General features: G+C 25.5%; 1 protein-coding gene across 2 annotated transcripts in view; it reads left to right on the top strand.

The window, feature by feature from the left end:
• The window catches only part of LOC122499638 (probable ATP-dependent RNA helicase DDX17), a 44,439-nt gene that overhangs the window by 28,948 nt on the left and 1,110 nt on the right, over positions 1-14,381 (top strand). The window contains exons 6-7 of one of the 2 annotated variants that reach the window (XM_043608089.1): positions 1,222-1,464; positions 4,834-5,619. In XM_043608089.1, coding sequence (XP_043464024.1) covers positions 1,222-1,464; positions 4,834-5,585 — 995 coding nt within the window. In that variant the 3' untranslated portion in view covers positions 5,586-5,619. The remainder of the gene's footprint in view (positions 1-1,221; positions 1,465-4,833; positions 5,620-14,381) is intronic. The other variant, XM_043608090.1, reaches the window with a different exon arrangement.

Below are 14,381 nucleotides of genomic sequence, written 5' to 3'. Positions count from 1 at the left end.
ATAAAATTTACTCTGGATATGAAGATTTTTAATAGCAAAATTAACTATTTTCAATGTTGATTTTTTAATAAAATTTATTCAATCTTTCCTCAAATATTACAATTAGCTATATTAAAAATTCTTTTTTTCTAGAGTAAATTTCACTATTTTGCAGTAAATTTTCTTTTTTATATTTTTAATAGACTCAAGCGACTTTTTTGCGCCTTAAAGTTGATCCGAGGCCTGTATGTGTGTCGCGTCGTAAAGAAGGGGACCAAAAAAGATAAAATATTATAGGTTATGTTATGTTTTAAGTGAAAATACATAATTTGGATTAACTCTCAATTCAATTATGTTTAAGACTTTATTACATTTAAAATATTCAATAAAATTTATGTTTCATTTCATAAAATTAAAAGATTTCTTTTTTCATTGAGAAAGATAACAAACAAATATAGAATTTTGCTTCTTAGCTCCCTTTCTTTACGTCGCTTTACATCATGTTAATTTTTAGGATTTAAATATACGATTACTTTTCAGAAACAAGGTATTTAGATATTTTTTGTTAATCGAAAGGAACTATAGTCATAAGCGCAATAGTTTGTGTTTTTATAATAGTAGATTTATAAAATATTAATTTAAAGAAAAATGAATTGAAAATATTCTTTAACAAATTTTCTTCAATTTTTCAGAATTCGTAATTCGTAATTTCTACAAACATAATTAATTTGTTTGCACATGTATATGTAAAAAAATATTTCCATTTTTGAAACATATTATATTTTGTAATTGTAATAATTCCACAGTTTTTTCACATTGCACGACATTTTTGTCTTAAGCAGTGCAAACTTTCCAAACGTATAAAAATTGTTATATTCATGTCACACATTAAAACTTAGAGGAAAATTTGTATAATGTATTTAATAATTTTTTTGAAAATTTTATAATTTATTGCTTCCTCATGAGGAAGTAAAAAAGAATTTTATGGAATGTAGCATAAATAATAAATTTGAATGCTACCTGCATGAGGAAGCAAATTTTTTTTGCTTATAATGAGGAAGCAAACAGTTGATATGAAACGAACATCTTTTTATTATATTTGACATTATTGGAAGACTTAAAGAAAAACTTACTATTGTGTTATAAATTGAAACATATTTTACGAATCGTTATATAAGTATGTCAACATTCATATAAAATTTATTGTATAAATCTGATTCTAATATATGATATTAATTTCAGACGTTGAAGACGTCAAGTTTGTAATCAACTTCGACTATCCGTCTTGCTCAGAAGATTATGTGCATCGTATTGGACGCACTGGTCGTAGGCAGAAAACAGGAACAGCTTACACTTTTTTTACGCCCAATAATTCCAATAAGGCAAACGACCTCATACAAGTATTAAAAGAAGCTAATCAAGTGATCAATCCAAAGCTTCTGGAACTCGCCGATGGTAGGGGTGGCAATTTTATTAGACACAGAGGTAAACAATTATGTATATTTTAGTTAATACTTATGGGGCAGATTTTCTCAAGTGTCCCTTTTGTCCTCTTTTTCAATTTTGGCACCTTTTTTACGTTTTCCGATGATTTTTCCCATTTTGTCAAATTTTTTTAAATTTTGGCACCTTTTTCTAATCAAAAATAAAGAAGTTTTTCTTTTTTTTTCAAATCATTTTCAAAGTGTAATCATAAAATTTAGACTCAATGTTATAGAATTCAGTGCGTTTTATTTTTAAATTAAATTATTAACACCACAACATAATATAAATATGTTTTTTGTATGTTAATGATTTAAATAATATAACGTAAAGAATTTTATGAATTATAAAGTGGTTCATTCAACAGAATGCAGACCTCTAAAAAAATAATTATTAATCATTCAAATAATTAAAATATTATTACTAATAGTTTTTTCTAAAAAACAAAAATATTAATTTTGCATTTTTTTTTACTTTTTTGTTTGCCTCATAAACTATTATATGAAATTATCACGAATTCTAATAAAAAAAACCTTCATTTTTTATCTATTTCTGACAATAATTTCTTTAAATAACTTAATTCTTGAAGAACTATCATAAAATTATAACTTAGAAATTATTTAATGAACAATTTTACTTGAATATTCCAAAATTAATTGAATTTTAAAAGCATTGCGTTTATAATTTTCATAAATAGATCAACTTCAAAAGGTTTCAATTGGAAATTTTATAAAATTTCAATTTTGAATGAATTTAATTAGAAATTTTTAAGAACTTAGATTTTTTTAAAAATTCTAATAATTCAAATTCTTCTGAAATTATTTCAATTTGTCAATATATATATATGTATAAGTAATTATTAAAAATAATGGATTTATAGAAGAATTTTAGTTAAAAACACTAAAAATAATTGAATTTTGGAGTAGTTACGAATGATTGCAGAAATTCAAGTATGTATTTTCAAAAATAATAAAATTCTTCATAGAAATTCAATTATGATAAAATTTTTTTTTAAATTTTCGTCAAAATTTCAGTTATCTTTACAAATAATAAAATTCTACTTCAAAATTCAACTATTTTCAAAAATTGTAATAAAATATTCTTTATAAAATTTCAATTATTTTCAAAAATTTTCCTCAATTCAATGATTTTTAATATCTAATATGTATTTTAATAAAATTTACCAAAAGAATTCAATTATTAAAAAAAAGCTTAATAAAATTCTACGCAAACATTTAATTATTTTCACAAACAATAAAAATTTTACAGGAACTCTCGTAAAATTTTCTAATAAAAATTTTAGATTATGTTCAAAATTTAAAAATTATCAATTATCTTTTTAAATAATAAAATTCTTCTCTGAAATGCAATTATTTTCAAAAATGTTAATAATTTCTTGGCAAAATTTCAATTATTTTTAAGAATTTTCCAAAAGTATTCAATTATTTAAAAATTTTTTGATAAAATTCTAGTCAAACATTTAATTTCTTTCATAAATAATAAAAATTTCATTAGAATTCAATTGTTTACAAAGTTTTATAAATTTCTTCGCAATAATTCAATTCTTTTCATAATAAAACTCACCGCAAAACTTTATTTATTTTTAATACAATTTTAATCGAATTTCTCGAAAAAATGTAATCATTCTTAAAAATTTTATTAAAATTTGTCAAATGATTTCAATTATTTAAAAATTTGTTGATTAAATTCTTTATGAGAATGGAATTTTAAGAAACATTCAATTATTGTATAAACTATTTATTTTTGTATTTAAATAATATTGAATTGTCGTAGAATTCTCTAATAAAAATAGTTTAAAAGATGAATTTCATTTAAAATTTTAGTTAAGAATTAAATATATTAAAAGTATTATAGCATGAATTTTTAAAAATTAATTGATATTTTAAAAATGTTTCAAATTAAAATCTTTGAAAATTTGAATTTTTTATACTTTTTACTAACAATTTTGTAGAATTAATATTTAATTTGTTTTGAAAAAGTTTAATGAAATTTTTTAAAAATTATTTCAAGTTTTTATTTTCTAATATATAGGTATTTAATTTAAGAATTTTCGAATAATTGGTGAAATTTCGTAAAATTGAATTGTAAACAAATGCATTTTAAAATTCTGAGAATTTTTTTTTTAAATTATTATAAATAATTGATTTAATGAAGAATTTTAGTTAAAAATTCTAGAAAATAATAATTGAATTGAAATGATCAGGGTGTCTAGTAATTTAGAAATATAAAATTCCCGGGGTTTTCCCGGTTTTTTCCCGGTATGTAAATAATTTTCCCGGATAATTGAAAACTAAAATTTTACAGTAAATTTAATCGTAATATTTGTAAAACTTATAATAAGAATTGTATTGTGATTTACTTGACGGTAATTTCATGTTTAAAATCAAAAACAGGTGTCGCATCACTGTAAAAATTTGGCACAAGCTTCCCAGTGGGCAAAAAACCATCATTGTTTTAAAAACGTTCCAAAAATGTTTTTAGAACGTTTCATGTCTGCCAAATAACGTCCCAATAACGTTATATGTTTCTAAAACGTTTTAAAAGCAATGGAACGTTTTTGGAACATTATTTGGCAGACATGAAACGTTCTAAAAACATTTTTGGAACGTTTTTAAAACAATGATGGTTTTTTGCCCACTGGATTGTCACATCGAAAATCATTTCCCATATAAGTTAGGTCTTAATTGGACAATAATAAAACATTGTCTAATATACGAAGAGAATCAATATACAATTCGAAATTGAAAAAAAATTAAGTTAAGCGTTGAAAAAATGTAACTATTTTTTCCAACAACATAATAAAGTACTTCATAAAAATATTCCCGGATTTAAAAGAAAATTCCCGGGGGTTTCCCGGTTTTTCCCGGGAAAAAAAAATTCCCGGGGTTTTCCCGGTTTTTCCCGGATTCCCGGTTTTTAATTTTAATTCGTATATGGAAACATAGTAATGATTAAATATTTATTTTAAAAATGAAGTTATTAATGTTTTCGGATCATTTTACAATTAAATAAATTCGTAAATAAATTTTATTTTCCATTCAAAGAATTCAAAATTGTTAGAAATTTGAGTATGAACACATTGTTAATATAACTTTTAACACATTTTAATTTGTTGTTTGGTATATTTTTGTTCCCTTTTTTTAAAAAATTACCCTTTTTCATCTGTTTTGAGGATAAAAGGTGCTTGAGATGCTTGAGATAGACAAAAACTATCGATTCTTAATGATTCGTAATCAGCATGAAAAAATCTATCGAAAGTAACTAGAATTATTGAAGGGGCAAAAAAATTTAGTTTTATCGGATTATTTTATTTATGTTATAATGGTTTTTAAGAAATGTTTATTATTGCAGGAGGTAAAAATCGGTGGCGAATGAAAGGAGGCCGAGGCGACAGAGAGCGCAGTTACTCACGAAGTCGAAGTCGTAGCTATAGTAGAGAACGAAATGGAAGAAGTCGGCGAAGTTACAGCAGAAGTTACTCCCACAGTCGCAGTCCTGTTAATCGCACAGGCAAGTCGTCAGACAGTCCTCGTGGTGAAGGCTCTTCAATTGAAACCCTCCCTACAATTCCAAGTCGACCTCCCGTAATTCCTCAGTTACTGGCAACTCTCATTCCCAACACCACTCATCCCCCACCTCCAGTGCCACAGACCATTAATAAGCCCCAGAATATTCACATAAACACACAGCCGCCACTGCCACCGACTCTCTCCCCTCCGCCGCCACCTCCTCCTCCAGCCGACAAACCCACGCTGCCTCCAATGCAGCAGACCTTCTGCCACCTTCCTCCCTTGCCACGTTACTCGCAGCCGGCTCCTCCCTTCCACCAGCAGCCACCGCCACCCTCCCACCCTCCTCCCCCTCCGGTAGGCCTAAGTTCCAGCTCAATACAGACAATCTCCCATTCTATCAATATTTTGGGGTGTGCTCCGGGCCCTCCTCCTCTACCGAGAGTGAATTCGATGAACTTGGGTGGACCTTACCGTCATCTCGGGGGTGGGCCCCCCATAGGCGGGGGTGGCTACCAGAACGCGTTGCCCACCTCGACGTACTACCAGCCGCCTCCGCCACCCATCCACCCCATCAATGGCATTCATCATTAGCAGCGCTTCTCCTGCACTGCCATGTGCTCTTAAGGTTTGTCTAGATATTCCGGCTCTTTTTCGCCAAGTCTATTTGGACTTACTTCTTATCTTATCAATATCATTCATGTTTTTGTATTATAAGTCAAAATTGACTTGGCGATTCAAATCGTGTAATGGTAGGGGGGCCATGTTTTAAGACATCGATGCAATATTGCAATACTTATATCAATTATCATGTTTCAATGTCATAGTGTTTCGTTAAGAAAGCAAAAATTAGAAACTATTATTATTTACTCTATATGACTTTCTTTTTATTAAGGGGAGCCTTTTTTCAAGTAGACTCGACGGGAAATTTGTTCCACTCTTGGAAGCGTAGTAGTAATGCCTCACTCATCTGTTTTCATTTTGAAAGTAATTTTGAGAATAATTTTTTGATGAAATTTCAAATGTCTATTTATGTGAAATTTAAAAAATTTTAAGTATTCTTTTTATATGTTTATACATAATTTTAAAGGACGTATACTATATGTATTTGTTCTTTATCAGGGTTGCCACGCAACCTGGAAAACCTGGAAATGTCAGGAAATTTTTATAAACCTTGAAAGAACCTGGAAAAGTCAGGGAATTTAAAATTAGCAAAAGCGTGGCAACCCTGTTTGTTTAAAATATATTCTGCATTAGTTATTCATTGCAAAGGCCGTAGTGCCTTTTTCTGAAAATGTGTTCAATACCTAATATCTCTTGAAGGAATTAACGAAAATTAATGGTTCTTGTACGATAAAGAAGCTTCATAAAAGCGGAATAGAGGAAAATTAAAGAGAAACAAGGTTACCAATTTTTTTAGCCTATAAAATTAATGTTTCAAGTCACATTTTTCGCAAGAAAAAATCACAAATTTTAATCTGTAAATCAAGAAAATGATCCAAATTAAGCAATATTGTTCAGTTTTGGAGTCTTTGGGTCGCTGATTACGAATCTACAGTCAGATATCAAAAATTCAAAATGGCGATTCCAATATTTTATTTTACATTTTAAATGCATTTGCCGAAAACCATTTTGCATTTTGATTTGAAATGGTGTTTTTTATTATTTTGAATTAGAAAATACAAAATACAAGAAATGTTTTTTACATTGTAGCAATTTTTTCTTTTAAGGAAGTTCTCAGGCAAATTCATTTGCCTGAGAATTTACAAAGGATTCCATATCAAGCATTCGAAAATGAAACATTTTATTTAATTGCTGACAAAATTTTCATACAATTTTTTCAAAAAACTAGTTTATTGCATAGAGTCAAATTAATAGAATAATGTCAACCAGTTTCAAAGGGGGTTACCATGCATGAACATGAAAGTTGATATTGAGGGTTTTTTTTTGGTCGGCCAGAATGAATTTCAAGTCAGTTTTCCAAAAGTCAAAATGTTCGACCAAAATGGCTGCCCAAAATTAGAAAAAATTGTTAGATTTGCAAAAAATTTGGTATTATCGCTCCTTGATTATGAATTTGAAATCCAATTTATTTAGTTTTAAATAGCTGGTCAAAACTGAGTTATTAAAAAAACCTCTGGGTACCAAGTTCTAAGCAAATTCAATTATTTTTTTGCATTTTCGGTCGGACATTTTGGGTCGGCCATCTTGAATTTTGAAAAACTGACTTCAGATTCGTAATCAGCGATCCAAAATACCCCTGAGTACCTAACGTCAAGCACATAAAGTGACATCATTAAATTTGTTTAATTTGGCCACCATGTTGAATACGCCATTTTGAATTTTTGAAATCTGACTGTAGATTTGTCATGGGACGCATGATTATTCCCCAAATGTCATTTTTCCGAAATGTCATTTTACCGAACTGCACTTTTGCGAATAGTCATTTTTGCGAAAAGCCAATTTTGCGAAATGTCACTTTTGCGAATTGTCATTTTTACGAAAATCTATTTTTGCGAATTGTCATTTTTGCGAATCGCAATTTTTACGAATTGTCAATTTTCCGAAAAGTCATTTTTGCGAATCGCCATTTTTACGATTTGTCAATTTTTCGAAAACTCATTTTTGCGAATTGTCATTTTTACGAAAAGACATTTTTGTGAAATGTCATTTTTGCGAAAAGCCATTTTTGCGAAAAGTCATTTTTACGAATTGCCATTTTTGCAAAAAATACAATAGTGAATTTATAGATACCTACAAGTTTCTATTGTATTTTTCGCAAAGATGACAATTCGCAAAAATGACTTTTCGGAAATTTGACAATTCGTAAAAATGGCGATTCGCAAAAATGACTTTTCGGAAAATTGACAATTCGCAAAAATGGCAATTCGTAAAAATGACAATTCGCAAAAATGTCAATTCGCAAAAATGACTTTTCGCAAAAATGACTAATCGTAAAAATGACATTTCAGAAAAATCTCTTTTCGCAAAAATGACATTTCACAAAAATGTCTTTTCGTAAAAATGACAATTCGCAAAAATGACTTCGGAAAATTGACAATTCGTAAAAATGGCGATTCGCAAAAATAATTTCTCGGAAAATTGACAATTCGTAAAAATTGCTATTCGCAAAAATGATAATTCGCAAAAATAGCTTTTCGAAAAAATGACAATTCGCAAAAGTGACATTTCGCAAAATTGGCTTTTCGCAAAATTGACATTTGGGGAATAATCATGCGCCCCTTTGTCATCAGCAAAGCAAAGACTCCAAAAATGATCAATATTGCTTAATTTGGATCATTTTTCTGATTTACTGATTAAAATTTGTGATTTTTTCGGTGAAAATTGTTACTTTGAACACATTTTCAGAAAAAGGCACACATGGCGGTTTAGTGTGTCCTACTATTCATAGGGGCTCCTGAATACGAATCCCTGGCCAGAATTGAAAAATATAAATTATCGAAGCCAATATAGAGGAAGATTTTTTAAAAATGACTGCAAACAAATGTTTTGGATCCGCCATATTGAATTTGTAAAAAATTTTGAGACTAAATTTTAACATGATTTAAACTTATATATTTTCAGAAATTCAAGTTTGAACCGTGCTCTTTCAAATGAGTCCATTTAGCCGACTCGTGTGTATGAATTCCTACAATTTTTCTCTAAAGCTTACTGTCTGCAGATAAAAATTTTAATGTCTAACGAGTCGGTTGAGGGCTTATTTGCTAAAAAGACTTGATTTAAGTTTAAATTTCTGTTAATAGAGAAATTTACATCACGTCAGAATTAAGCCTTACAATTCTTCAAAAACAGCTGGATTCGTGTTCAGTGCTAATTTTGTTAAAAATCAAAAATTTTAGGTTATGTTTGTAATTTTTGAAATGAAGGTACACAAAAAGGATCATTTTTTAATATGTGACGCGATCTGAAGAAAGGGACCTTAGAAGCAAATCATTTTAAGGTTGGGTTAGAGTTACTTTTTTCTTGTTTGAAAGTTTCTTTTTACTTATTTCGAATTAAAATCAGTGTTTATTAAATATTTTAGTTTTAATGAAGACTTAAGCATTAATGATTTATATTGACAGTTGATCCTTTTTTAGTATTTTCATTTAAAAAATTGCAAACATAACCTATAATTTTTTGCTTCTAAGGTCCCTTTCTTCAGATCGCGTCACATTATGAACCACTGATGTTTAATTATTCATTACACTTAAAATAATCAATAAAACCTGATTTTAGTTTTGCTCAATTGAACAGAAACTTTTAATTGAAATAGAAGTAATACAAACATAACCTTAAAATAATATGCTTAGCTACCTTTTCTTCTAAAGTGCGTCATATATTAAGGTTGGTTGAATCAACACCTCAAAATATTTAGTTTATTAAATAAAGAAATAAAGAAAATAAATAATTAATAAAAGATATATGCGCATACATATGAAATTTCACATAAATTGACATTTGAAGTAAACAAAATCTGCCCTATATATAATTTGGATATTTAAAATTTGTCCTCAAAGGGTTAATGCCCCACTTTTTCAAATTTTAATGTTGCAAATTCTGGTGCTATGCAAGTACTGCGTTTACTCATTTGCAGGGTTCAAATATTTTTACAATTTATTTTGAAGACAACGCATTCCAGTTTTATCAAACTCCGATATATTATTTGTTTATATAATTATTTATATTATTTTTTTATATTTTATAATATAAAGTAAAACATCGAATATCCGAACCCTTTATTATCAAAATTATAAATTATTTTTATACGACTTTCTATTATTCAAACTTTTTACTTTTTTCGAAACTTCATATTAAGGGAAGGTACTACTGAATTTGATGTTTTTTTTCATAGAATTTGTTTTATAGTAAAAAAAAATATTTATTACTCAAAATTTTTATATAATAAAATACAAGTCTTAAAGTAATCGAAAAAAAATTTTTTTTTGTTTTTTTTCAAAATGACGTCATAGTAAATGGCTGCCAGAAGTGGTCCTCTCTGAAAGTTTGTTACACTTTTATTTTAACAATATTTAATCAATTAACTAAAATTTTGAACAGCGTGTTCCTTGGATGTGTATAGTTTTCGTGTTAACTAGGATTTTTAAAGTCCATTAATATTTTAGGAAGTTATAAATAATTTAAGTTGCAAAATTCAAAAGTCTGTCTTTCGATTTTTTTCAATAAATATTGTCAATCTTTGAAAGAATGTAGAATTGAAAAATATGAGTATTTTCTTGTCTTATAATTTTTTCTTATAAATCAGACAATATTTAGATAGATTCAGATTTATAAGGTGGAAACTTTTTAATTCAAAACCAAGATTCAAAAAAATTTCATTCAAAACTAAGCTTCCTCGTAATTTATGAGTGGCCCCCTTAATTAATTAATTCATCGATGTCTACTTATTTAAAACAGTACTTTTTAAATAGAAAAAAGTTAATGAATTATTTTCATTAACATACGTAAATTGTAAATAAAATTATTATTGTTATTATTAATAATAATAAATGGAAATTAAATTTTTATGTTGGAGAAAATTTATAAGTTTTGTATGTGTTTTCGTAATAGTTTTAATAAGACTAAAAAAAATTTAATTTTGAATTAATCATGAAACTCCCAGACTTTTAACTTTTGAAGGTAAATATTATATGTGGACGTCCGAATGAAAAGGGACTACTTGAGCATTATTAGAATTATCTTTATGGTCGAATTACTTGAATTACAATTTTCTTGATAATATCTCAATGGTTACTTTTAAAATTTGCACCGATATTTTTATGTCAATTGGAATTTATCTTAAATAAATTTGATGTAAAATGAAGTTTATATAAAATGAATTTTATGTCAAACGAATTTTATTTCAAACAAAATATATTATATGTTAATTAAAATTTATGTTAAATGAAATTTATGTTCAGTGGTTTTGTGTCAAATAACTATAATGACTCTAAGAAGCAAATTATTTTAATGTTATGTTTGTGTTATTTTTAATTTAATTTCAAGTTTTTGTATTTCATTTAAAATCAATGTCAGTTTTTTTATTATTTTTGATGGCCCTTTTCATGCAGACATACACATAATATAATGTAAACCAAGTACATTTCGGGGCCAAAAGGCTGAAATTAAAAAAGAAAAAAACAGAATGAGAAATTGCAATTATTTTAGAAACTAGCAGATGTCTACGTATAATAAACATCAATTTATGGATTAAAAGTTTTTATAAAAATTATAAAATTACATATTGAAATAATAATTTCGTAATAATGATCGCTTCGTGCTTAGTTTCAAGCGCACCCTTCAAAATATTAAATAATTTGATCAATTGGAAAATATATTGTAGAAAATAATATTTCTGATGAATTATAGTGAAAAGGCTCTTTTTGAAATATTACAAATTTTTCTCAAGTGCAAAAGGCAGCAGAGCAAATTGTAAAAATTTTAATTATCTAACAAATTACAATTTTGTATAACTTTTCCCTTCGTCCATTCAATTCCTCAAAAACCATTGTATTTTAAGAGTTGACGTACTTATGGGTTTTTGTTTTATATTTCTGTGTCTGTTTTCTCCACTCAATATTCCATTTCCCCGCATTAAAATCCTTTTGCATTTTCAGTGGTTTTTTTTATTTCAATTTTTGTTGCATGTGACATTTTGTTGTGCATGACAAGTTTGAAAAAATTAGAGTTAAGTTGCAATTTAATGAAAGTTACATTTTTTTACAGTTTTATTTTATTTTTATTTTTTAATGTAAAATATTGCTTTTTAATCTTTTAAACCTAAAAATTTTGAAAATGCCTTTAAAAAATTTTCCTCTATTCAAAAATATATCATATGAGTACATACCTGATTAAATATCCAGATGTGTATGTGTGTCTCCCTTAATTGTAAACACGAAATCTGAAAATTTTTAGCACATTCATAAATGTTAGTTAGTGTAAAAATTACAGGGTTTTAAATGCATCAAAAGTAATTTAATTTCGAAACAGTTTTAATCAAGATTCAAAATTTTTTTAAAATATTGAAGTTTCGAATAATTTTATTTAAAATTTTAAAAAACTAGGTTTTAAAATTATTTCAGTTCTATTTTATAAATAATTAAATAAAATGTAGGTATTTGTTTATATACATTTCAACTAGAATTAATCCCAATTTCTATGTTTTTTTCTATATGGAGATAAATTTTTTAAATATATTTAAAAGGTTTATTAAAAATTTCATAATTTGACTATTTTACATAAATGAAAAACAGGGTTGCCACAGGTTAGGGAATACAGGGAAAAGTCAGGGATTTTTATTAAAGTACTGGAAAATATTGAATTTTGGAGAAGTTACGAACGATTGCAGACATTCAATTATTTTCAAAAGTAATAAAATTTATCGTAAACTTTCAATTATTTTTAATACAATTTTAATGAAATTCCTCGAAAAATGTAATTATTCTTAAAAATTTTATTAAAATTCATCAAAGAAATTCAATTATTTTAAAAAGCTGTGCCTTAATTTATTTATTAGAATTTAAGTATTATTTTCAATACATTTTCAATTAAATTGCATAAAAAATTAAATTATTTGCAAATATTGTAATAAAATTCTTTATAATAATTCAATTTTTTCAAAATAATTTCAATAAAATTCTTCATAGAAATTTATTGAAATTCAAAAATTTGGCAAATTTCAATTATTTTTAATGTCTACTATTGCAATAAAATTTCACAAAGGAATTCAATTATTTAAAAAGAAATTTTAACAAAAATCGTCTCAAGAATTCAATTATTTTCAAAAATTCTCCGAAGAAATCCATTTATGTTCAAAAATTTATACAAATTCTCATAAAAATTTCAATTATTGTCAAAAATTTTCCTCAATTCAATGATTTTTAATATCTAGTATTTTAATAAAATTTTCCAAAAGAATTCAATTAATTTAAAAACATTTTTAATAAAATTCACGCAAACATATAATTATTTTCATATATAATAAAATTCTTTTTAGGAATTCAATTATTTTTAATACAATTTTAATCGAATTCCTCAAAAATTCAATTATTTAAAAATTTGTTAATAAAATTCTTTAGGAGAATTCAATTTTGAGAAACATTCATTTATTTAATAAATAATTCATTTTTGTTTTTAAATAATATCGAATTCTCGTAGAATGTTTAAAAATTTTTTTTTTTGAAAAAGTCTAATTGTATTTTTAAAAAAAAATTATTTCAAGTTTTTATTTTCTAAATATTTCATTGAAGAAATTAAATTGTAAATGAATTAATTTGAAAATTCTCAAGGAAATTTTGCAAAAATTATTAAATATAATTGATTATGGCTAATTGAATTCTTTCGAAGAATTTTAACAAAATTTTTGAAAATAATTACATTTTTCGAAGAATTTACTTAAAATTTTATTAAAAATAATTGAGTTCCTTGTGAAGAATTTTATTATTTATGAAAATGATTCAATTCTTGCAACGAATTTTATTAAATTTTTTTTAAATAATTCAAATCCTGTGAAGAATTTTATTATTTTTGAAAATAATTGAATTCTTGCTTCGAATTTTATTAAAATAGTAGATTTTGGAAATATTTAAATTTCAGCGAAGAATTTCATTACTTGTGAAATAAAATGGAATTCTTACCAAACATTTTTGAAATTAATTATATTTTTCGAGGAATTTATTTAAAATTGTATTAAAAATAATTTAACTCCTATGAAAAATTGTATTGTTTATGAAAATAATTGAATTCCTTCAACGAATTTTTATTACATTTTTTTAAATAATTGAAATCCTGTGAAGAATTTAATAATTTATGAAAATAATTGAATTCTTGCAAAGGATTTTAACAAAATTTTTGTAAATAATTTAATTAATTTTTGAAAAATTCAATTATTTTCAATGTTTACTATTTCAATAAAATCTTGACAAAAGAATTCAATTATTTAAAAAGAAATTTTAACAAATTTCGTCTCAAGAATTCAATTATTTTCAAAAGTAATAAATTTCTTTGCAGAAATTCAATTATGTTCAAAAATTTTTTAAAATTCTCATCATAATTTCAATTACCTTCAAAAATAATAAAATTCTTTTCAAAAGTTTTAATAAAATTCTTGTCAAAATTTCAATTATTTTCAAAAAATGAATTTTTAAATGTATTCTTTTAACGAATTTTTATAATTTTTTTTTAAATAATTAAAATCCTGCGAAGAATTTTATTATTTCTGAAAATAAATAAATTCTTGAGAACGATTTTATTAAAATTTTTAAATATTTAAATAATTTAATTAATTTTTGAAGAATTTTATGTATATTTAAATTATTATAAAACATGAAGATATCGATCACTACGAGTCGAAAACTCAGAATTTATTGATGTTTTAGAATAATTTTACAA

The sequence above is a fragment of the Leptopilina heterotoma genome, unplaced genomic scaffold (assembly GCF_015476425.1).
Source record: "Leptopilina heterotoma isolate Lh14 unplaced genomic scaffold, ASM1547642v1 Lhet_17, whole genome shotgun sequence".
Classification (NCBI taxonomy): Eukaryota; Metazoa; Arthropoda; class Insecta; order Hymenoptera; family Figitidae; genus Leptopilina; species Leptopilina heterotoma.
Note: the sequence above shows the minus strand (reverse complement) of the source record. Positions and strands in the feature narration are given on the sequence as shown.